Here is a 25,438-nt window from a genome sequence, read left to right as displayed (position 1 = left end):
AACGCTTTCAACGTTTTGGTGTCAACAAATGATAACGTACCCTGTTATTGCTAAGAAAGCTCTGGAGATGTTCATACCGTTTGTTACAACATATCTTTGCGAGCAATCCTTTTCGAGGATGCTGGACATAAAAACGAAGAAAAGGAACAGACTTTGTTGAGAAAATGACATGAGTGGCACTTGCCAAGGTGAAGCCGCACATTTCTGAACTGGTCTCTGAAAGGCAACAGCAGAAGTCACACTGATTTGCAGTAAATATTCATTATTATGTTTTTGTTTTTGTGTGTAAATCATGTTTTGATGATTTTGTTCTTTGAACACAGTGATGTTGATGCACGGTACATTTTGTGCACCAGTAAAATACACTGCTCAAAAAAATAAAGGGAACACAAACACAATGTAACTCCAAGTCAATCACACTTCTGTGAAATCAAACTGTCCACTTAGGAAGCAACACTGATTGACAATACATTTCACATGCTGTTGTGCAAATGGAATAGACAACAGGTGGAAATTATAGGCAATTAGCAAGACACCCCCAATAAAGGAGTGGTTCTGCAGGTGGGGACCACAGACCACTTCTTAGTTCCTATGCTTCCTGGCTGATGTTTTGGTCACTTTTGAATGCTGGCGGTGCTTTCACTCTAGTGGTAGCATGAGACGGAGTCTACAACCCACACAAGTGGCTCAGGTAGTGCAGCTCATCCAGGATGACACATCAATGCGAGCTGTGGCAAGAAGCTTTGCTGTGTCTGTCAGCATAGTGTCCAGAGCATGGAGGCGCTACCAGGAGACAGGTCAGTACATCAGGAGACATGGAGGAGGCTATAGGAGGGCAACAACCCAGCAGCAAGACCGCTACCTCCGCCTTTGTGCAAGGAGGAGCACTGCTAGAGTTGTGCTTACAGCCCAACACCGTGAAGGACGTTTGGAATTTGTCAGAGAACACAAAGATTGGCAAATTCGCCACTGTGCTCTTCACAGATGAAAGCAGGTTCACACTGAGCACGTGACAGACGTGACAGTCTGGAGACACAGTGGAGAACGTTCTGCTGCCTGCAACATCCTCCAGCATGACCGGTTTGGTGGTGGGTCAGTCATGGTGTGGGGTGGCATTTTTTGGGGGGGGCCGCACAATCCTCCATGTGCTCGCCAGAGGTAGCCTGACTGCCATTAGGTACCGAGATGAGATCCTCAGACACCTTGTGAGACCATATGCTGGTGCGGTTGGCCCTGGGTTCCTCCTAATGCAAGACAATGCTAGACCTCATGTGGCTGGAGTGTGTCAGCAGTTCCTGCAAGAGGAAGGCATTGATGCTATGGACTGGCCCGCCCGTTCCCCAGACCTGAATCCAATTGAGCACATCTGGGACATCATGTCTCGCTCCATCCACCAACGCCACATTGCACCACAGACTTTCCAGGAGTTTGCGGATGCTTTAGTCCAGGTCTGGGAGGAGATCCCTCAGGAGACCATCCGCCATCTCATCAGGAGCATGCCCAGGCGTTGTAGGGAGGTCATACAGGCATGTGGAGGCCACACACACTACTGAGCCTCATTTTGACTTGTTTTAAGGACATTAAATCAAAGTTGGATCAGCCTGTAGTGTGGTTTTCCACTTTAATTTTGAGTGTGACTCCAAATCCAGACCGCCATGGGTTGATAAATTTTATTTCCATTGATAATTTTGTGTGATTTTGTTGTCAGCACATTCAACTATGTAAAGAAAGAAGTATTTAATATGAATATTTCATTCATTCAGATCTAGAATGTGTTATTTTAGTGTTCCCTTTATTTTTTTGAGCAGTGTATATACCTATGTTTTGAATTTGAAAAAATCATATTTCATTATTCAAATTAAGAAGGGTTCGGTGAATGCGCATATGAAACTGGTGGGGTTCAGTACCTCCAACAAGGTTAAGAACCACTGATCTAAAATGAATGGTATAGAGTCTTATTCCTGACTTGTTCCCATCTTTCCTATTCACTAGGGATTGAGACACTTCACTGGATCTACACAACATATATCATACATATCCTGGTAGTTAGTTAGCAATATAGTAGGTGTATAGTTAGGTCCAGAATCATCTGAAGATATATCTTCTACCGCCAGTCTCACAGACAAAACTCACCCAGTTTGAGACTGAGGCCAATCTTGGGGCGGAACTCATCCTGGGGCAGGGCCTCGTGGGGGGGTGGGGCCTCGTGAGGGGGAGAGTTCTCGTGAGGGATGATGATACCGCATGGCGACTCGTCCCCGGGCGTGTTGGGAGTGGCGCCCCCGCTGGCCGACGACACAGAGGGGGCCGCCGTGATTGGCCGCAGTGTGGGCTTCAGGCAGGGCTTGAACCCCGATTGGTCATCGTCGTCAAACTCCTCCCCCTCTTCCACGTCATCATCTGAGTGGTGGTGGGGATGGTGGTCCCCTCGGTCTCTCTCACCTCGCTCTCTCTCCCTTTCTCTGTCCCGGTCTCCTCGCTCTCTCTCCCGGTCTCCTCGCTCTCTCTCCCTTTCTCTGTCCCGGTCTCCTCGCTCTCTCTCCCTTTCTCTCTCCCGGTCTCCTCGTTCTCTCTCCCGGTCTCCTCGGCGGTCACGGTCCTCCCGTGGCGCCTTGTGTACCCGCTCCTCCTCGGGATCTGGCTCCAGCTTCACCGGGGGCTGGCGCAGACGCTCTGCCTCCTCCTCCATCTGGACCAATCCGAGAAGAGAAGCAGTGAGACAAGGGGAAAACACAGTCAGGAATGTGGATACACACAGACACACACCTAATGTTTATGACCACCAGATGAATAGAGACCTGTTTACAATACAGACATATAGACAATGAGGAGTAAATGACCTTGAGGCATACACACAGTCAGACACACACACACACTCTCTCTCTCTCTCTCTCTCTCTCTCCCTCACCCTGCGTATCTCGGCCTCGGGGTCGGGGTGTCCCTCGGCCAAAAGCCTCTGTCTGATCTCTTCCAGCTCCTCCTTCTCTCTCTTCCTGTCGCGCTCGTCCATCTCAGTCTCCTTCTCCCTGTCTCGCAGACGCTTCTGCAGCGCGCTGCCCCTAGGGGCGGCACAAGGAACAACACTTTATATAACAGCGGCCCTGGTACGCATGTCTTCAAAATGTTGGAAGTAGAGCCGTTTATTTCTCTTCCTAAATGTCCTATAGAAAAAAAGTGTAATAATGTCGACGTTTCAGGCCTTTATCCACTATCAACTCCATTATATCTCCTTTTCAGATTTGTTTTCTATAGTATGTAAATCTGGAGGACCAGCATCCACTGTGTCGCGTTCAACTTCATTATGGTCACCTGTAGAACTTAGGGTCATCCCTGTCGTCATCATAGTCCTCCAGGAACTCCTTCAGACGTTTGCCTTCTTTAGCCTGTAGAAGAAGACAAGACACCCGATTAGCCGATACACTTTGGTCTATTTGATTAACACATTAAAGGCTTCAATTTTCAAACTCACACATGCATATGAATATGTCAATGGTAGGACCCATCAGGCCAGGCTCAGTGGTAAACCTGGGTCCTATTCAGTAGGGCGCAGCGTAACAAAATGTTTTGCTACGGACAATGAACACTGGCGTTCCTATTAGACAAGTTCAGGTTGTACCCTCCCCCCGTTTCAAAAACATTTTCTCCCAACAGATCACGACCCAGGAGAGCTGTGTGAGAACAGGGTTTGTTCCTACCATCTCTCTCCTACGCTCCTCCTCCCGTTCAGACTCCTTGGAGTAGTCTCGAGCCTTCTTCCTCTCGCGGATCTCCCAGTTCTTCAAGCGCTTCAAGACAGACACGAGACATTTAGCAACATTTCACACACACACTATCATGCTCACACTCAACTGTAAGCACCATGGATGCAAACTACTGAGGGCCCAAACAAGTATCCCTTTTTTAGTTGCACTGAAACATGCAATCATTCTCTGCTGGATGGAAATGCAGGTTTTAACTAATTAAACAACAAAGAATATGATCTACATGATCAGTCTCTGTGTGTAAAATAAGAAGTGGTTCATGGTTAACTCACAGCTATTTGTTTTTTAAAGAAAGCAATCTAATGTTATTTGTTGCCTAGACTTTACTGCAAATGACACTGAAGTCTTGTGAAAAAAAACAGTACACGAATATTGCAGTTACCATGACAGCCTTTATAACAGAACGCTTGTGAGCACACACACAAATATTGCACTTTGGGGAAAAAAAACTCTATTATAGTGGCAACTATAGTAGACATCAATCAAGTGCACAAGGCTACATTGGAGCAAAAATAACGTTGACCGAGTAAAAAATGAAATAACTCCCACGTGTCACTTTCAAGTTCAACACAACTAAAGCAATATCTTTGGGCTACACATTATTACATTGTACATTTTCTGCCTGTGGACATCTGTTCTACAATGTGCCAGCAGAGCATGATACCCTTTGTTGGCATAATTGATCTCTTTCAGGCAGAGTACACCCGGCATACCCCTTTTATCCACTGTATCGAAGACGTGAGAAAGAGGGAAAGTGTGTGGTTTTCCTTTCACCTCTATAGTGGCATCCAGCTTAAGCCAGGCCCAGCTACACTTCATCCCTGAATCCACTTGTTTAACAAGCAACACTTCATTTTCACCTAATTCTCTCATTCTGAAAATGAACCACATACTGTAGAGGGAAAACATTCGTTCCCAGATAGTAGTTAGATCGTTAGTAGTTAGATCGTTAGTAGTTAGATCGTTAGTAGTTAGATCGTTAGTAGTTAGATCGTTAGTAGTTAGATCGTTAGTAGTTAGATCGTTAGTAGTTAGATCGTTAGTAGTTAGATCGTTAGTAGTTAGATCGTTAGATCGTTAGTAGTTAGATCGTTAGTAGTTAGATCGTTAGTAGTTAGATCGTTAGTAGTTAGATCGTTAGATCGTTAGTAGTTAGATCGTTAGTAGTTAGATCGTTAGTAGTTAGATCGTTAGCTAGTTAACACCCAGACTGCCAGGATCCAGTAAGCAACTAGCATGTTATAACGGCAATGAGTTGTATACCAGTCTATACAATAGCAAATTGGTTCGGTTACTGATGTTCTCATCTCATGTTGTAACGTTAGCTGTCTAACTTTATTAGCAAGCTACTGTAATTTTCACACCATAACTGATCAAATAATTGAGTTTAAGTTGGCTAATGTTGCTCAACATTTACCTGGCTAGCTAACGGAGAATTCGATCCATCTAGCAAGATACTTCCTCCCTCAACTCTAACTTTCCAAATGCCAGTTGTTTTTCGGTTACAGCTCATCATCACCTTCTCACCCCTGTCTCCGTGGTCAGGCCTCTCACCTACCTCTTCGTTATCGTTCAGGCCTCTTTCACCTACCTCTTCAGCTCATCATCACCTTCTCACCCCTGTCTCCGTGGTCAGGCCTCTCACCTACCTCTTCGTTATCGTTCAGGGGACGTGCAAACTGCCTTTCCACTCTCCCGTTGTCCAAAGCCGCCCCCCCCCCCCCCCCCCAAAACTTCTCATCAGATCTAGCCAAATCACATCCCAAATACATCCCTGAAGCACTACTAGGTATGGGAGTACCTACTTCTTGGTAGGCTGCCTCCTTGTCTCTGAGCTTCCTCTCCAGCCTTCTCCTCTCGTAGACCTCCTCCTCATCCTCCTGGTCACGCTTCTTGTCCTTGTCGCGACTCACCTCTCTGTCTCTGCAACATCACCAACCTAGTTAAATACCCATCATTCCTTTACAAGGTGATTTCCGACTTTATTAAAACACACACCTGGAGTGGCTACGGTCTTTGCTCCTGTCCCGGCTCCTCTCCCTCTCCCGTTCTCGCTCTTTCGTCCGGTTGCGGTCACGATCTCGGTCTCTGTCACTTCTTTCCCGTTCTCTCTCGCGCTCTCTCTCGCGCTCCCTCTCCCTCTCCTTCTCACGCTCCTTCTCCCGCTCGCGGTCCCGTCGCTCCCTCTCACGCTCCCTCTCCTTGTCCCTCTCCCGTCTCTCACGCTCAAACTCTGCACGCTCCTTCTCCTTCTTGTCCTTCTCCTCCTCCAGTTTCTGCAAAAAGAACAGAGTAGGTTGATAAGTTGGAGGCCCCGGGAGTACAGCCATGCCAACAGAACAGGAGCACAGTGAGGCTGGCTCACACGTCTCTAGAAATGCACAGAAGTGGATCTAGAAGTGGTTTCCAGGCTCTGGGGGCAGAGGGGACTACTGTAACAATGTGGATTCCTATTATCTAAGGATGAAGTAGTTGATAGTGTGACGTTTGGCACAACAGGGGCTCTATGGCAGGGCTAAGAGTTTATGGGAAAACAGGTGCTCTATGGCAGGGCTAAGAGTTTATGGGAAAACAGGTGCTCTATGGCAGGGCTAAGAGTTTATGGGAAAACAGGTGCTCTATGGCAGGGCTAAGAGTTTATGGGAAACCAGGTGCTGAATGGCAGGGCTAAGAGTTTATGGGAAAACAGGTGCTCTATGGCAGGGCTAAGAGTTTATGGGAAAACAGGTGCTCTATGGCAGGGCTAAGAGTTTATGGGAAAACAGGTGCTCTATGGCAGGGCTAAGAGTTTATGGGAAAACAGGTGCTCTATGGCAGGGCTAAGAGTTTATGGGAAAACAGGTGCTCTATGGCAGGGCTAAGCATTTGGGAAAACAACAAGCTGTCCCTTGTCACAAGACCCAGGACTTATTTGTCCTTGTCTAATTATTGTATTTCTTTCCCCAGACTACCTTGTGGGCCAAATCAAAAATCTGTCTTGGGGCCAGATGCAGACCTCTGATTGTACTATAATTGTTAAGCAGGGTGTCTTACGAGCTAACTAGAGACACTGGAAACCACTGAGGTCAAAGAAGACATCTGGTTGGCCATGTCAAACATCACAGGCATTCACAACTAGAAAAAGCCCCTGCTTGAGAGACGATGCTTTTTCTCCGCAAAGTCAAGTGTCCTTATTACAGGAGAATCAGAAAGAAAAAGCGTCAATCCTTTTGTTAAACTAGTTGTTGGTGACTTACAGGTGTGGAACTACGGAGTTCAGCTCTTCGCTGCCCCTACAAGCCTATACCAGTTAGGCCTGGGAGGAAACGCAGGTCAAATGGTCCACAAACGAAACATCATGAGATTCTCTCACTTCTTTCTCAAGCAAATCATCAAAAAACAACCATTAACTTCAGATGGGGGCACATTGCTAAAAACAAAGCTGTGAAAAATCCTGGTACATCTTTTTACATACTGTAGTTATATCACATTTTTTGTACAGGTAAATTAAGTTGTAGAGACTCTTACCCCTGCTTCAGTCTTCGGTAGTCCTCCCGTGACTCACTTTCCCAGACACACTCAGACATCCTTCCCTCCTAGCAGCTACACCCATGGCTCCCCATGAACTCTGAACTGATCTACAGCTACAATTATAAGCCACACATTCTGAATGCATTGTGTTTCTCATGTATGTGTCAGGTTGAGACCACAGGATTCCGATAGCTGTCTGCTCTTGTTGGAAAGACATAAAAGCAATCCATTGGTCCATAATGAACAACAGAAGGTTGTCCTGATCAGAACTGCAGAGCCATGGATCTAGCGCAGTTTAAGACCAAAACAATAGGAAGAAGGAGAGAGGGGTGTGCGGGGTGGAGAAGAGAGAGAGAGGGGTGTGCGGGGTGGAGAAGAGAGAGAGAGAGGGGTGTGCGGGGTGGAGAAGAGAGAGAGAGAGGGGTGTGCGGGGTGGAGAAGAGAGAGAGAGAGAGGGGTGTGCGGGGTGGAGAAGAGAGAGAGAGAGAGGGGTGTGCGGGGTGGAGAAGAGAGAGAGAGAGAGGTGTGCGGGGTGGAGAAGAGAGAGAGAGAGGGTGTGCGGGGTGGAGAAGAGAGAGAGAGGGGTGTGCGGGGTGGAGAGAGAGAGAGAGAGAGGGGTGTGCGGGGTGGAGAAGAGAGAGAGAGAGAGGTGTGCGGGGTGGAGAAGAGAGAGAGAGAGAGGGGTGTGCGGGGTGGAGAGAGAGAGAGAGAGGGTGTGCGGGGTGGAAGAGAGAGAGAGAGGGTGTGCGGGGTGGAGAGAGAGAGAGAGAGAGAGGGGTGTGCGGGGTGGAGAAGAGAGAGAGAGAGAGGGGTGTGCGGGGTGGAGAAGAGAGAGAGAGAGGGTGTGCGGGGTGGAGAAGAGAGAGAGAGAGGGGTGTGCGGGGTGGAGAAGAGAGAGAGAGGGGTGTGCGGGGTGGAGAAGAGAGAGAGAGAGGGTGTGCGGGGTGGAGAAGAGAGAGAGAGAGGGGTGTGCGGGGTGGAGAAGAGAGAGAGAGAGAGGGGTGTGCGGGTGGAGAAGAGAGAGAGAGAGGGGTGTGCGGGGTGGAGAAAGAGAGAGAGAGAGGGGTGTGCGGGGTGGAGAGAGAGAGAGAGAGGGGTGTGCGGGGTGGAGAAGAGAGAGAGAGGGGTGTGCGGGGTGGAGAAGAGAGAGAGAGAGGGGTGTGCGGGGTGGAGAAGAGAGAGAGAGAGGGTGTGCGGGGTGGAGAAGAGAGAGAGAGAGGGGTGTGCGGGGTGGAGAAGAGAGAGAGAGGGGTGTGCGGGGTGGAGAAGAGAGAGAGAGGGGTGTGCGGGGTGGAGAAGAGAGAGAGAGAGGGGTGTGCGGGGTGGAGAAGAGAGAGAGAGAGGGGTGTGCGGGGTGGAGAAGAGAGAGAGAGAGGGGTGTGCGGGGTGGAGAAGAGAGAGAGAGAGGGGTGTGCGGGGTGGAGAAGAGAGAGAGAGGGGTGTGCGGGGTGGAGAAAGAGAGAGAGAGGGGTGTGCGGGGTGGAGAAAGAGAGAGAGAGAGGGTGTGCGGGGTGGAGAGAGAGAGAGAGGGGTGTGCGGGGTGGAGAAGAGAGAGAGAGGGGTGTGCGGGGTGGAGAAGAGAGAGAGAGGGGTGTGCGGGGTGGAGAAGAGAGAGAGAGGGGTGTGCGGGGTGGAAGAGAGAGAGAGGGGTGTGCGGGGTGGAGAAGAGAGAGAGAGAGGGTGTGCGGGGTGGAGAAGAGAGAGAGAGGGGTGCGGGGTGGAGAAGAGAGAGAGAGGGTGTGCGGGGTGGAGAAGAGAGAGAGGGTGTGCGGGGGTGGAGAAGAGAGAGAGAGGGGTGTGCGGGGTGGAGAAGAGAGAGAGAGGGTGTGCGGGGTGGAGAGAGAGAGAGGGGTGTGCGGGGTGGAGAAGAGAGAGAGAGAGGGTGTGCGGGGTGGAGAGAGAGAGAGGGGTGTGCGGGGTGGAGAAGAGAGAGAGAGAGGGGTGTGCGGGGTGGAGAAGAGAGAGAGAGAGGGGTGTGCGGGGTGGAGAAGAGAGAGAGAGAGGGGTGTGCGGGGTGGAGAAAGAGAGAGAGAGGGGTGTGCGGGGGTGGAGAAGAGAGAGAGAGAGGGGTGTGCGGGGTGGAGAAGAGAGAGAGAGGGTGTGCGGGGTGGAGAAGAGAGAGAGGGGTGTGCGGGGTGGAGAAGAGAGAGAGAGGGGTGTGCGGGGTGGAGAAGAGAGAGAGAGAGGGGTGTGCGGGGTGGAGAAGAGAGAGAGAGAGAGGGGTGTGCGGGGTGGAGAAGAGAGAGAGGGGTGTGCGGGGTGGAGAAGAGAGAGAGAGGGGTGTGCGGGGTGGAGGAGAGAGAGAGAGGGTGTGCGGGGTGGAGAAGAGAGAGGGGTGTGCGGGGTGGAGAAGAGAGAGAGAGGGTGTGCGGGGTGGAGAAGAGAGAGAGAGGGGTGTGCGGGGTGGAGGAGAGAGAGAGGGGTGTGCGGGGTGGAGAAAGAGAGAGAGGGGTGTGCGGGGTGGAGAGAAAGAGAGAGAGAGGGGTGTGCGGGGTGGAGAAGAGAGAGAGAGAGGGGTGTGCGGGGTGGAGAAGAGAGAGAGAGGGGTGTGCGGGGTGGAGAAGAGAGAGAGAGGGGTGTGCGGGGTGGAGAAGAGAGAGAGAGGGTGTGCGGGGTGGAGAAGAGAGAGAGGGGTGTGCGGGGTGGAGAGAGAGAGAGGGGTGTGCGGGGTGGAGAAAGAGAGAGAGAGGGTGTGCGGGGTGGAGAAGAGAGAGAGAGGGGTGTGCGGGGTGGAGAAGAGAGAGAGGGGTGTGCGGGGTGGAGAAGAGAGAGAGGTGGGGTGTGCGGGATGGAGAAGAGAGAGGGTGGGGGAGATGGAGAAGAGAGAGGTGTGGGGGGAGATGGAGAAGAGAGAGGTGTGGGGGGAGATGGAGAAGAGAGAGGTGTGGGGGAGATGGAGAAGAGAGAGGTGTGGGGGAGATGGAGAAGAGAGAGTGTGGGGGAGATGGAGAAGAGAGAGGTGTGGGGGAGATGGAGAAGAGAGAGGTGTGGGGGGAGATGGAGAAGGAGAGGTGTGGGGGGAGATGGAGAAGAGAGGTGTGGGGGGGAGATGAAGAAGAGAGAGGTGTGGGGGGAGATGGAGAAGAGACAGAGGTGGGGGGAGAAGAGAGAGCAAAGGTACTATGGGCATGGCTGGAAGGAAATGAGTCGTAATCAATCTTGTTCCTGGATCTAATTGGTTAGTCTGTCTTCCTACTTCAACTTACCTTGCTCTGTGTTCTACTGGTGGCAGCTTGGGCATAGAGTCACTAATTAACTGCATGTAGGCCATAGGTACATTACTCTCCCCTCATATATTAACCATAGGCCTTACCATTCACACTTCAGACAACATCTCATTGTGTAGTAGGAGCACCTTTACTGCAAGTCTACTGTTGTAAATAATGAACTTTGAAGACAACTCAAATAATGGGCACATGAAAATGAAGAGGGTGAATGGCAATTGGAATCAGGTGGAAAAGGAGACAAGTTAAACAAGGGAGAAAGAAAGAGCTAAAGTAACGGACAGACAAAACAACGAGAGAGAGAGAGAGAGAGAAGCCCTAACACACACACACACACACACTCATCGACAGGGTGGGTTGGGACTTACCCGACTAGTCTTCAGAACACAGGGTGCTGTGGAGGGGCGCCCCCCCTCCCTGCTATAACAGTGGTTATTGAGTCTCAGTGACTTTCACACACATTATGTAGAATAAACCATTTACAGAGGACTCACACAGGTTCACTGGCCTCTACGGCTTGGGGATAACAAGATAAAATGTTGGAAATCGAATCAGCATGGTTCTCTGTCCCCATGTGGTAAATAGGAGCAAGACCAATGTCATGTTGACATGTATCTAATGGAAATGGTTGGCTGTGTATCGTTTAGAGGTTCTCCTAAGGTTCCAGTCACCAACGTATGCCAGAGTGCCTGTGCAGTTGCCCCTATGCGAGTCTTCGAGGGGGGGGCGTCCAGTATATGTACAAAATAAAGGAAAGCTCATACTTACATCCTATCCTCGACAACTTTTTCCAAAGCTCTGAGATTCATCTTGCTTTAGTCACCATATGATGTCTATCATAATGGTTGGGTTTAATGAATAGATTAGCTTTAAGGTAACTTTACATTGTCGCCATGCATTTAGTTTGTGTGTGATGAATGACTTATGGATCTAACCATCTATACTGTCACACCTAAATACCCTAATATACACAAATAAGTGTCCCGCCATCACACCAGTCAAATTAGGTTTGAAAACGGTGACAATACTAGAAATCGGACAACTATTCGTGTTGGAACAGACTGTAGATTGAAACATTGAAATGACATGGTAAAAATCCAGATATTTCTAAATTTCTGACATTGCCAATTAAATCAGATTTTAGAGCAATGTATGCAATATTTTGGTAGAAAACGTTTACTATTCTCCCATCCTATATTTAGAGTACAATCATGAAAAGGTCTTTGTGCAAGTGTCCACTAGCGGTAAGTGTGAAAACTAAAAGGAGTATACTACTAGCATGTGCAGCTTCTTTTCCCAAACCTGCAATGTGAGTGAGAGAGATGAATACGGTACTGTACCTTGTGGGTGTCACGGAATTTACTGATCTCTCTGGAAATCAGGTCTCTCTTGTCATCCTCCAACCCGTCAATTGCGTTGATATCCTCCTAAGGGACAATGGGATGCAGGTAGATGGGACATTGTTCAGGGTCATGCGGTCAACTGGGGACCATTTCTTACACAGAACCCAAACCGGCTGCAAGCGTGCGCCATCGTGCATAGATGTATTTTGTCCCCCTACACCAAACACGATCGCGACACGCAGGTTCAAATATCACAACAAACTGAACCAATTACATTCAATTGGAGACCGGTCGAAAAAGCATTAAACATTTATGGCAATTTAGTTAGCTAGCTTGCACTTACTAGCTAATTTTTCCTATTTAGCTAGCTTTGCTGTTGCTAGCTAATTTGTCCCGGGATATAAACATTGAGTTGACTTCTATTTTAGCGCCTGGCAACGCAGACGCTTGTTGACGAGCGCGAGCAGTGTGGGTGCAATAATTGAATAATATACATTTCTAAACGTATTTTGCACATGCGACACGAGCGGTGTAGGCAGCCTGTTAGCGTAGTGTAGGCAGCCTGTTAGCGTAGTGTAGGCAGCCTGTTAGCGTAGTGTAGGCAGCCTGTTAGCGTAGTGTAGGCAGCCTGTTAGCGTAGTGTAGGCAGCCTGTTAGCGTAGTGTAGGCAGCCTGTTAGCGTAGTGTAGGCAGCCTGTTAGCGTAGTGTAGGCAGCCTGTTAGCGTAGTGTAGGCAGCCTGTTAGCGTAGTGTAGGCAGCCTGTTAGCGTAGTGTAGGCAGCCTGTTAGCGTAGTGTAGGCAGCCTGTTAGCGTAGTGTAGGCAGCCTGTTAGCGTAGTGTAGGCAGCCTGATAACAGAGAAAGGACCCCCCCCCCCAGAGTGATAACAGAGAAAGGATCCCCCCCAGAGTGATAACAGAGAAAGGATCCCCCGATCCCCCAGAGTGATAACAGAGAAAGGATCCCCCAGAGTGATAACAGAGAAAGGATCCCCCAGAGTGATAACAGAGCCTGATCCCCCCAGAGTGATAACAGAGAAAGGATCCCCTGTGATAACAGAGAAAGGATCCCCCAGAGTGATAACAGAGAAAGGCCAGAGTGATAACAGAGAAAGGATCCCCCAGAGTGATAACAGAGAAAGGCCTGATAACAGAGAAAGGATCCCCCAGAGTGATAACAGAGAAAGATCCCCCAGAGTGATAACAGAGAAAGGATCCCCCAGAGTGATAACAGAGAAAGGATCCCCCAGAGTGATAAAGAGAAAGGATCCCCCAGAGTGATAAAAGAGAAAGGATCCCCCAGAGTGATAAAAGAGAAAGGATCCCCCAGAGTGATAAAAGAGAAAGGATCCCCCAGAGTGATAACAGAGAAAGGATCCCCCAGAGTGATAAAAGAGAAAGGATCCCCCAGAGTGATAACAGAGAAAGGATCCCCCCCCCAGAGTGATAAAAGAGAAAGGATCCCCCCAGAGTGATAACAGAGAAAGGATCCCCCCAGAGTGATAACAGAGAAAGGATCCCCCAGAGTGATAACAGAGAAAGGATCCCCCAGAGTGATAACAGAGAAAGGATCCCCCAGAGTGATAACAGAGAAAGGATCCCCCAGAGTGATAACAGAGAAAGGATCCCCCAGAGTGATAACAGAGAAAGGATCCCCCAGAGTGATAACAGAGAAAGGATCCCCCAGAGTGATAACAGAGAAAGGATCCCCCAGAGTGATAACAGAGAAAGGATCCCCCCCAGTGTGATAACAGAGAAAGGATCCCCCCAGTGTGATAACAGAGAAAGGATCCCCCAGTGTGATAACAGAGAAAGGATCCCCCAGTGTGATAACAGAGAAAGGATCCCCCAGACTGATAACAGAGAAAGGATCCCCCCAGACTGATAAGAGAAAGGATCCCCCCCAGACTGATAAGAGAAAGGATCCCCCAGACTGATAACAGAGAAAGGATCCCCCCCAGACTGATAACAGAGAAAGGATCCCCCCCAGAGTGATAACAGAGAAAGGATCTCCACATACCTCCTCTTTTTTCTCTTTCCTTTTCCTGCGTTGCTGAGATTCTTCATCATTCAAGGGAGCTTTGAGATCGCTGGCGTACTCTCGGATCAGACCGTCAATGGTGCCCTTAACGATCTGGTCCCTCATCTGGGTGTCCTTGTCGATCACCTCCTCCTCTTCCTCCTCTTTTCCATCCTCTGCTTCCGCCTTCTATCATAAACACAGAGAGAGCGAGAGAAGGGAGAAAGAAAGAGAAGGCAAAGAGGGAGAGAGAGTTGGGAGGCAGCTTAGTATTATAAGTCAATTCAGCCTAACTAGTTGAAATTGAATTATAAGGGGCTGTTGTGTTCCAGGCCTTTCGGCAGAGTTGCCTATTCATTTAGGCAGCCCTGCTTCCTAGTGCTTGGTCCATCTTAGCCTCCACTAGATTACACTGTCATTCAGATTGCAAGCAACGTTCCCCTCTCCATGTGTTAATTCGTTGTTGATAACATAGAAATAGAATGAATGGGGAAGCCCGTTCTATCCATTCTATTTTGGATGGTCGATATATTTGATCTGTCGATTCTGTTTACTGTGGCAGCACCATTCTACCCAATTTGTAAGTCGCTCTGGATAAGAGCGTCTGCTAAATGACTTAAATGTAAATGTACTAAATCTACTTCCAGTTACATGTTTCTGGTGTCCTTTGACAGCTCTTTGGTCTTGGCCATAATGGAGTTTGGAGTGTGACTGTTTGAAGTTGTGGACAGGTGTCTTTTATACTGATAACAAGTTCAAACAGGTGCCATTAATACAGGTAACGAGTGGAGGACAGAGGAGCCTCTTAAAGAAGTTACAGGTCTGTGAGAACCAGAAATATTGCTTGTTTATAGGTGACCAAACACTTATTTCCCACCATCATTTGCAAATAAATTCATTAAAAATCCTACAATGTGATTTTCTGATTTTTTTTTCTCATTTTGTCTGTCATAGTTGAAGAGTACCTATGATGAAAATTACAGGCCTCTCTCGTCTTTTTAAGTGGGAGAACTTGCACAATTGGTGGCTGACTAAATACTTTTTTGCCCTACTGTATATGTAAATGTACTGGCGTATAAAGGTGATTCTGATTCCAGCGTGTCCCCACTCCCCACCCCGTTGCCGTTGGTGCTACTCTTCTTCTTGGCCTTCCACTCGTCCAGCTGGGCCTTGGTCTTGGCATCCACCTTCACCAGCAGCTTCTTCTCCCCGATCTGCAGCTCGTGGAGCAGTCGCAGGGCCCGCAGCGTCGACTCTGGTTCCTTGTACTCACAGAATCCAAAAGCTGGAGAGAATAGAGGAGAGGTGACACAGTGTTTATCACACAACCGCGTGGATTCACCACCAGGGATCAGTGACGGTAGTGTAGTTGGCAGGCCCTACCCTCTATACATTTAAAAATAACAAATGAAAAAACTAAAATAAATTGTCAATAATTTGGTAATCTTTTCTGCAAGATAAAATTGATTTCTGAACTAGTACTTACTTCCCAAATTGGCAGCCTTGCTGTGTGCATTTCCCCCGCCCTTGTGCATGCATGTTTCTACCATACACACTGAAAGGCAGGCCGAGAGCTTTGCTGCATTTCATGTGTCAGTATGTCCCATTCATTTTTATTGCAAAAAAAGGTAATGGGATAGACAGGGCTCACTCCTGCCTGTGGACGTCACATGACAACTACCAAAGGCAGTTACATTCAATTTACTGTCAGCTAAAATAATCTGATCAGGACAGCTAACGTATTGCATCTGAAACGGTGTTCAACATTGGATTTTCTAGTGAAACGGGGTGATAAGGGATGGAAGACTAACACCTGAGCTGAGGGAACTACAACAAAGGGAGGGAACAGAAAATAACATGAGTGGAATCAACAGAAAGACTGGCTCTGTGGCTGCACTGTGTGCAGCCGACTCTACTGCTTCCAAATGCCCGCTGTTCTCCACCAGCGACAGCCTGTTTCTGGTGGAGAACAGAGCCAGTTACTGCGATTTGCATATAGCACTCAACAAGCATGAGAAATCTACGTCTCACATCCAAAGCCAGATAGCTCTTAAGACATTAGGCAGCTCACGGATAGATCTGACATCGATTGAACATGAATATGCACACTGCAAAGTTAGAGAACCAGGTTTTGAAAGACCTAGCTAATTAATGCTACCTAGGTAAACAGGAGTTGGCATTTGATGGCAACGACAAGAGGGCCAGCTCATCAAACAGGCCCAGGGACAACTATGTGGAACTATTACAGGCCTTTGCTGAAAACCATTTAACAGGTAGCAACCCATTTAAAGACTGCCATCATGTTTGCTTTTTGCTCATGACCTATGATGGAATTTTCAGTAAAACTGACGCGCTGTTCCGGGTTCTGCACAACAAAGTCATGGATGTGTGTGTCTGCCGTACCCATATAAAAGACACAAAGAATGAACAGCAGTGGCAAGATGTTGATAGTTTCTATGAGCGATTTGACCATAAATGCAATGAACTGGGCCTAGTAAACACCCGATCAGAGTAGAGGGCGAATCTACTACAACATACTGTTCAATGTTCAGATGAGAGCCAGGTTTGACCACTTTGGTGAACTTCATTTCCTTGGCTTAGTGGACTACACTAAATAGAATGCTCATCAAAATACTGAAAGTACTTTGACTTCGTTAGACTTGAGGCCGATCTTGTCAGATTGTACAGTTCACAAATTATAGGAGACAAATCAACTGGACAGCTCCTTTTTGTTCCAGCATGACCTGACACAGAAGGTACCCGAGGCGACTAAGTTACTGCAGCTGGTCCTCACTATATCAACCACAATAGCATTCATTGAGAGGTCATTTTCTGCACTGAAACGTGTAAAGACATAGTCGAACCCGGACCGATCAAGGATGACTCTCATCCCTTGCCATCATCTCCTTTTAAAACCGACGGCCAACAGTGAGGAGATAGACGGACGGGCTGTTTACAAGTGTTTATTTAAGTAGCACCATTACTATGATTACATGTCTGTTGTGTTAGTACACATCTCAGATCAGTAGTGCTGACTACTGGCCATGCTGGGTCGCTCTCTGCGGTTCTGAAAGTTGCCTGTTCGTGCAGGGCAGGCAGTTGCGCAGGGCACAAGCTATTAGGGCCTGTGAATGTTTCTAATGGTTGGCCACCTACCTGCTGCTGTTTGGTGGTGATCTTAAATACGCTTGATGAGTGTGTGTGTGTGTGTGATGAGGACCGGGGGAATTAAGGAATAGCTTTGTCAGAGTCGTGTCCATTAAAATTCAAAAGAGTCTTTATCGGGCAAGTCCACTGTCACACCCGGTTTCAGTCGGTTTCCTTATAATTAGTAGTGCCTAATGAACAGGACCATGCTAAATAGTTGTTGCTTCAGATTGAGAAAGCATGCCGAGGGGGGAGGGGTGACATTGGACTTACATGGTGGTAGAATATTTCACAAATGTTGTACCTGTTCTGTTTTTACCTTGAAGTTTTCCAGAGGCTCCTTGGACTCTCTTCCAGCTTAGGACCAGGCCGCATTTCTGAAAAGGGAAACATTTCTTTATGACATGGACCCACTAAAGAAGAAGGTTGACATTTATATCACAGAGTATCAGGTGCAGTGGTGTAAAGTACTTAAGTAAACATACCCCCAAAAACTACCTGAATAGTACTTTAATGTATCTGTACTTTACTATTAATATTTTCCCCAACTTTTTGTTTTCTTTAGGAATGTAGTAAAGTAATGTACTTTTTACTCCATACATTTTCCATGACACCCGAAAGTACTCGTTACATTTTGACAGGAAAATGGTCCAATTCACACACTTATCAAGAGAACATCCCTGGTCATCCCTACTGCCTCTGATCTGGCTGACCCATTAAAAACACAAATGCTTGGTTTGTAAATTATGTCTTGTGAGTGTTGGAGTGTTGGAGTGTACCCCTGGCTAAAAATACAAGAAAATTGTGCCGTCTGGTTTGCTTAAAATAAGACATTAGAAACTGATTAATACTTTTGATACTTAAGTACATTTGAGAAATTCCATTTGCTTTCATTACTTAAGTATATTTAAAACTAAACACTTAAGACTTTTACTCGAGTAGGATTTTACCAGGTGACTTGAGTCATTTTCTATTAAAGAGATCTTTACTTTTACTCACGTTTGACAATTTAGTACTTTTTCCACCACTGATCAGGTGAAAACCAGAAAATAATAGAATTTGGCCAAAAGATAAACATCTTTTACAAATCAGTTGAACCCCAAAGGCTAACTGAACCTTCATACACATACCGAAAACTGAAGAAAACCTCCCAAAACAACTGTCCTGATTTGAATAGTCTATTTGAGAGCTTTATTGTACCAATATGATGTGACTAAAGACATTATCCGTATCCGGATACCCATAACAGTGTCCTAAATAATAGGCTGTCGAGTATTACTTTATTTTTTAAATTATGTTTTATAGTATGTGACATTTCGAAAATTTAGTATGCTTTAAATGCACAAATGTCATACTAATTTCAGGCTTTTCATATAGTATGAATGAACTGTAAACTTTTGGGGAATTTCTCACTCACAGTGCATTCAAACTGAATAAAAGGACAGCTGAGATTTGACATTTATTTGAAAGTAAATATCTACATATATATAATATTAAAAAATAAACTAATTGAAGATGCAGAAAGAGTTTCCTGCAGTTCGGTCGTTAATCTTTGAAAACAGATTTTTATTTACAGCCTGCAGTGCCTTTACATTAGCTAACATTAATTAGCTATGCACTTTAGCAGGACTTGAAGTTAGCTGGATACCTGAAAATCGTGCTGTTGTTGAATGACAACTTCATATTTATCCTAGCTAGACAGTTAAAAGACTATCCTTTCCGGGTTAAAAAAAACTGAGTGTGCAAAACATTATTAAGGACCCCTGTTCCTTCCATGAGAGGCTAACCAGGTGAATACAGGTGAAAGCTATGATCCCTTATTGATGGCACTTGTTAAATCCACTTCAGTCAGCATAGATGAAGGGAAGGAGACAAGTTAAAGAAAGATTTTAAAGTCTTGACACACGGGTTGTGTGTGTGTGTGCCATTCAGAGGGTGAATGGGCAAGACAAAAGATTGAAGTGCCTTTGAACTAGATATTGTAGTAGGTGCCAGGCGCACCGCTTTGTGTCAAGAACTGCAACGCTGCTGGGTTTTTCAGGCTCAACAGTTTCCTGTGTGTATCAAGAATGGTCCACCACCGAAAGGACATCCAGTCAACTTGACACAACTGTGGGAAGCATTGGAGTCAAAGTGGGCCAGCATCCCTGTGGAACGCTTGACACCTCATGGAGTCCATGCCCTGACAATTTGAGGCTTCTAAACGCACTTAAAAAAAAAGTTGTTACAGATTCTATTTTTGGAAACAGAAAACTTTATGGAAATCAAATGTTTCTTCGATGAGAAAATGTGCAGAATGTTGAACAAAATCGATCTGGGTCCATCTTTTCCCACTGGGCTTTCACATCTCCATATTTGGTAGTGAGTGGAAACGCCAACCGGATGCTTCACATTCATACACCTGGGGAAATATCTGGCTCATTGTTCTATCTGTGGTAGTGTGCCAAGGCCGTGGCATACTGGATATTTCTTACTAAACATTGTCATAAATAGTATGCGACGATGACTACATGGTATAAAGTTTTAGTATGTTTTATTTTACCTTTATTTAACTAGGCAAGTCAGTTAAGAACAAATTCTTATTTTCAATGACGGCCTAGTGGGTTAACTGCCTGTTCAGGGGCAGAACGACAGATTTGTACCTTGTCAGCTCGGGGGTTTGAACTTGCAACCTTCCGGTTACTAGTCCAACGATCTTACCACTAGGCTACCCTGCCACCCCGTAGTGCGCTAGTTTGGTTATTGGGACATGATCACCGTCTATAGCCTAAATAAAAGGTTGCTGTCTCTTTCCAATATGACTACATGCAAGTTCCACTTCCTCACCGCCAGCAACTTTCGAATCAGCATGTCCGAGGCCTTCTCAGAGATGTTTCCTACAAACACTGTGGTGGTGGGGCCATTGTTCTCGTCCAGGGGAGCTTCCTTCCTGGGGGCCGTGGGCTTACTGACAACGGACATGGAGGTGGGTACCAGGACTGTGGGGTTCTGTGTCATGATGCCCATGTGGACTGGTATCATTGGGGTACCTAGAAAAGTGATAAACCAGATTAATGTATACAAAATATATTTGGATTAAAGGAAAATTCAAATCAAAAATGATCTGTAGGTATTAGTCCGCTGTTGATACACTCCTGAAATGTTTTGCATGTCAGCAATCAAGTTATATAACCAAGATACATAACTTTCAAAATACAGGAAGTGTCACAGTATTGGTGCATTCAGAGTTAGATAGAGAACTATAGATGGACAAAACCTGTTTTGGCATGGGCATGGTCAAAGGGCTTCATCATTTTAAGGTAGTCAACTGGGTGGGACTTCCTATGGGTGAAGGAAGGATCACATGATTCTATCCGGGTCATCAAGCCAATGAATTACAGTGCCTTCAGAAAGTATTCACACCCCTTCACCTTTTACACATTTTGTTGTGTTACAAAGTTGGATTGAAATGGATTTGACGTGTTTTTTTTTGTCCATGATCTACACACAAAACTGTAATGTCAAAGTGGAAGAAAAATGTTAACATTGTAAACAACTCGACAACTCGTGAAAAATGCAATGCTAAAATACAATCCCCTGAGTCAATACAATCACCTTTGGCTGTGATTACAGTTGTGAGTCTTTCTGGGTAAGCCTCTAAGAGCTTTCCACACCTGGATTGTGCAACATTTGCCCATCATTCTTTTCAAAATTCTTCAAGCTCTGTCAAATTGGTTGTTGATCATTGCTAGACAACCATTTTCAGGTCTTGCCACAGATTTTCAAGCAGATTTAGGTCAAAACTAAGATTTAGGTTAACTCGGGAACATTCACTGTTTTCATGGTAAGCAACTCCAGTGTAGATTTAGCCCTTTGTCCTGCTGAAAGGTGAATTAATCTCCCAGTGTCTGGTGGAAATCAGACAATCAGGTTTCCTCTAAGATTTTGCCTATACTTAACTCCATTCTGTTTATTTTTACCCTGAAAAACGCCCCATTCCGTAACAATTACAAGCATACCCATAACTTGATGCAGCCACCACTATGCTTGAAAATATGGAAAGTGGTACTCAGTAATGTGTTCTATTGGATTTGCCCCAAACATAATACTTTGTATTCTGGACAAAAAGTGAACTGCTTTGCCAAATGTTTTGCAGTATTACTTTAGTGCCTTGTGGCAAACGGGATACATGTTTTAGAATATGTTTTACTCTGTACAGGCTTCCTTCTTTTCACTGTCAATTTGGTTAGTATTGTGGAGTAACTACAATGTTGTTGATCCATCCTCAGTGTTATCCTATCACAGCCATTAATCTCCGTTTTAAAGTCCCCATTGGCCTCATGGTGAAATCCTTGAGCGGTTTCCTTCCGCTACGGTAACTGTGTTAGGAAGGACGCCTGTATCTTTGTAGTGACTGGGTGTATTGATACACCATCTAAAGTGTAATTAATAACTTCACCATGCTCAAAAGGATATTCAATATGTTTTTTTAGGTGCCCTTCTTTGCGAGGCATTGGAAAACCTCCCTGGTGTTTGTGGTTGAATCTGTGTTTGAAATTCACTGCTCAACTGAGGAACCTTAGACAATTGTCTATGTGTGGGGTACAGAGATGAGGTATCATTCAAAAATCATGTTAAACACACGTATTGCACACAGAGTGAGTCCATGCAACTTATTATGTGACTTGTTAAGCACATTCTAACTCCTGAACTTGTTAAGGCTTGCCATAACAAAGGGGTTGAATACTTATTGCCTTAAGACATTTCAGATTTTCATTGAGTTAATTAGTAAACATTTCTCAAAACATAATTCCACTTTGACATTATGGCCATTGTGTGCAGGCCAGCGACAAATCTCAACTTAATCCATTTTAAATTCAGGCTGTAACACAACAAAATGTGGAGAAAGACAAGGGGTCTGAATACTTTCTGAAGGCTCTTGTGAGGAAACATTCCATAACTGTAGGTGGCAGTAAATCGCCATAATAGGCTTGATACCTGTTCAAACAACACACTCTAGATGGCAGTAGGCAACCTTTCAGTTTGTTTGCCAACTCAGAAGTGGTAGTAGCAGAAAATGTACTACTTCAAAATGGAGATGGCTTCGATGGCGCTGGCCGTGCACTCAGACACCATACTGGGACATAGAGAATGATAGAGATATCATCGGTATATATGTTTACCACATACAACTGGGGAAAATCCATTTGAACGGCCCTCCAACTGGTAATCACTAGTGGGAAACTCATCCACTATATTAATGCAGAGTATTATATATCCTTTACAAATCAGAGGCCTGTTCACAATGTACTAACTAGCTGTATACTTTACATAGACAGGCCCATAGGATAGGACCACCGTCTGTGATGACTCACCTGAAGGAAAACCAGAGAACTGTGGAGGGGGGATTCCCGGTGGCAACAGGGGTCGGTTGAGATGAGGGAACGACATCTTGTGGAAACCACCCACATAAAACATTGGACCAAAGTATACAGTCAGAACGGTCATAAGAGAGCAGTGGACACAACAGTAAACCCAACTCTCCAGTCCAAACAGCGAGTGATTTCAGGCCTAAATAAAAGCCTAATGAAGTTACTGATACCTTTCACCAAGTCACCTAAAGTCTTCCTAGCGCCATAAGATACCGTCATGAATTAACATGGATTGTCAACAGAGACGCCACACGTCATTTTATTATGAAATATCTCACCATGAACACCAACATGCATACGATGCTTTAAAGAAAATTGGAAGAGTAATCTAATCAATTGAATTTGTTTAGATAAAATAGGCCTATCACCCCTTTAAAAATATAGATTAAGCTGGACGGTTTGCAGACTGCCACCATTACTGTGTAGATATTGTATAGGACTCTTTCTGAAATCAACATGGACACGAGGTTTATTGGAGCTCTATTCAGGTTCACAGATGTAATCACTGTCACCATGCTCCTTTGGCTAAATGCTATCAATTTCTGTGGAGGGTTTGATGTGTTATGGTGAAAACCATGGCTTGAATTGGGGGGGTATGTGAGAATTTAACAATTGTTATAGAGAAGGGCAAAAAAACACATAGGTTACCCCTTGCTCACTTATACACCGAGTATACAAAACATGAAGGACCTCTGCCCATGACAGACTGACCAGGTGAATTCAGGTGAAAGTTATGATCCCTTATTGATGTCACTTGTTAGATCCACTTCAAATCAGTGTAGATGAAGGGGAGGCGATGGCTTAAAAATCTCTCATCTTTGAGACATGGATTGTGTATGTGTGCCATTCAGAGGGTGAATGGGCAAGACAAAATATTTAAGTGCCTTTGAACTAGGTATTGTAGTAGGTACACCGCTTTGTGTCAAGAAACGCTGCTGGGTTTTTCACGCTCAACAGTTTCCTGTGTGTATCAAGAATGGTCCACCACCCAAAGGACATCCAGCCAACTTGACACAACTGTGGGAAGCATTGGAGTCAACGTGGGCCAGCATCCCTGTGAAAGGCTTTCGCCACCTTGTGGAGTCCGTGCCCTGACAATTTGAGGCTGTTCTGAGGACAAAAGGGGGGGGGTGCACTCAATATTAGGAAGGTGTATATAAAGCCATCTAGGCTATAACAATGATTAACTCTGTGAGGCTTTCTGCAGTCACTAACCAATTTAATGTCTTGCTCAACATGAGTTCACGCCAGGGTAGACCTATAAAGCAAGTGTCATTATTCCACGGAAAATATGGTTGTTTTAAATGCTCCGGAATTGAGAAGATTAGTGGTCGCATATGCCTATAACAAAATACCAAAAAGATAGAAGCAGTACGGGTCTATCCATAGACAAAAAACATCAGAACATCATCAACAGAAGAACACATTTTTTTACTTTCAGGATGGGGGAAATGCATTTAATCTGGCTATTAAGTTCAGTGCAGTTGCTTTCTTACGCATAACCTATAGGCTAAACGGAACCGAAAATATCCCCGCCTATTGTGATCACGTAATGACAAATCCTGAACATTTTGGCTTTATTGATCCTTGATTAACAGATTTGATACACACGAAGGCCTAGATTTATCCTTGATTAAGCCTACAGATTTGATATACGTATATCTTGAGATAAACTACAACTCCCTACTACTGATTTAACAGGCCAATACAATACTCAGTTATCGCAGAAAACGTGGTAATCAACTACAATGACCATAATCCATTGCGTGCCTACTTGTCTTTTACGCCTGTTATGTTAGGTTAGTGTGGGGCAGACACAGAGGAGAGAGATAAAAGTTGCTTGTCAAGGCATCACTACCTGAAAATACATTATCTAAGTGACTGATAGTTTTGACTGCTGAATGCCAACTATGCCTTATTGACTTATGATTGTGTCAGACAGCAGCTCTAGAGATGAGATGGCTTGGAATTAAATAATAAAGTCATCAAATAAAACTAATGTAATATGCACAACTGAAATATTTTATTGAAGTAACGTTAATGTTAAAAAATTGTAGTTAAGTGAACCAGTAAGGGACAGTCATGGGACTTTGATTGTTTTATTATGTGTTGCTACAGCATTCAACCCATGTAATGTAGTGCGTTTAGTGTTTAAGTTTTTTTTTTTTTAACAGTGAATATTGTTTTATAATCGAACCGAACTCAAAAAGCACTAATCGCTAAGCACTATTGGCTGTATAATATGTCAGCTGACAACTATTCATATCTAAAATTCCAACCGTGTCGTGTGTGTGTGTGGTTGAAAAGCCAGGCCTGGTACTAGCTATCTGGCTAACTACATATGAAAGACAAATCACCTTCACGTTGGCATTGGTTATATTGTCGTTAGGGTCAGCTATAGCCAACCTACCCTAATTATTCTCGCTAGCTAGGCAAGTAATGTTAGAGGGTTTTGCCCTCCACAACAGAACAAGTCTGACAAGGTTAGCTGCGGCTGTTGTAGTTAGCGGATACGCTGGCTGGCTAACTACCGGGAAACCATTCGCAATGTTTGAGTTAGCTAGCTAGCTACCTACCTACCGTTGATAAAACTCAGACAATATGGTGAAAAAGTAACTACTGAATCAGATTTTACGTACCCCAACACGTCGGTAAATCGATTATTGAGGGCGACTCTTCACTTCTGTGTAGCTACCTCCGGTCAGATGCATCGAGGTATGGCAGCTCACTGCGATACAGAAATCCGCAAAAAGGCAGCTCACGCAGCAGAGTCACTAGTTACCACAGCCACAAAGTATTAAACCCCACCCATTTTTACAATGCATCTTATTCGGTGGAGTTTATCGGAGTTTGGCGTTCAACGTTATGGAGTTTTTTTGTGTTTTTTTTTTTTTTTTTACAATGTATCTTCTTAAAATGTGATTTTAGACCTAACCATAACCACATTGTTAACCTTGAATTAAGACCAAAAAGCAAATGTTTGTTTCCAACTTTGTGGCTGTGCTATCTAGTGGAAACAACAA

At 45.5% G+C, this 25,438-nt stretch overlaps 1 protein-coding gene across 2 annotated transcripts in view; it reads right to left on the bottom strand.

Annotated features, from left to right (window-relative positions):
• LOC115139154 (RNA-binding protein 25-like) overlaps positions 1–25,044 on the bottom strand; it is a 30,472-nt gene extending 5,428 nt beyond the window's left edge. Inside the window, exons 1-12 of one of the 2 annotated variants that reach the window (XM_065026207.1) lie at positions 22,359–25,044; positions 19,831–20,033; positions 17,309–17,381; positions 14,973–15,142; positions 13,858–14,046; positions 11,836–11,922; positions 5,760–6,037; positions 5,567–5,684; positions 3,696–3,785; positions 3,310–3,383; positions 2,909–3,059; positions 2,134–2,689 (exon numbers count right to left, since the gene is read on the bottom strand). In XM_065026207.1, the coding sequence (XP_064882279.1) occupies positions 2,134–2,689; positions 2,909–3,059; positions 3,310–3,383; positions 3,696–3,785; positions 5,567–5,684; positions 5,760–6,037; positions 11,836–11,922; positions 13,858–14,046; positions 14,973–15,142; positions 17,309–17,381; positions 19,831–20,033; positions 22,359–22,491 (2,122 nt within the window). In that variant the 5' untranslated portion in view covers positions 22,492–25,044. The remainder of the gene's footprint in view (positions 1–2,133; positions 2,690–2,908; positions 3,060–3,309; positions 3,384–3,695; positions 3,786–5,566; positions 5,685–5,759; positions 6,038–11,835; positions 11,923–13,857; positions 14,047–14,972; positions 15,143–17,308; positions 17,382–19,830; positions 20,034–22,358) is intronic. The other variant, XM_065026208.1, reaches the window with a different exon arrangement.
• Between the last annotated feature and the right edge of the window lie 394 nt (positions 25,045–25,438).

Source organism: Oncorhynchus nerka, linkage group LG13 (genome assembly GCF_034236695.1).
Source record: "Oncorhynchus nerka isolate Pitt River linkage group LG13, Oner_Uvic_2.0, whole genome shotgun sequence".
NCBI lineage: Eukaryota > Metazoa > Chordata > Actinopteri > Salmoniformes > Salmonidae > Oncorhynchus > Oncorhynchus nerka.
Note: the sequence above shows the minus strand (reverse complement) of the source record. Positions and strands in the feature narration are given on the sequence as shown.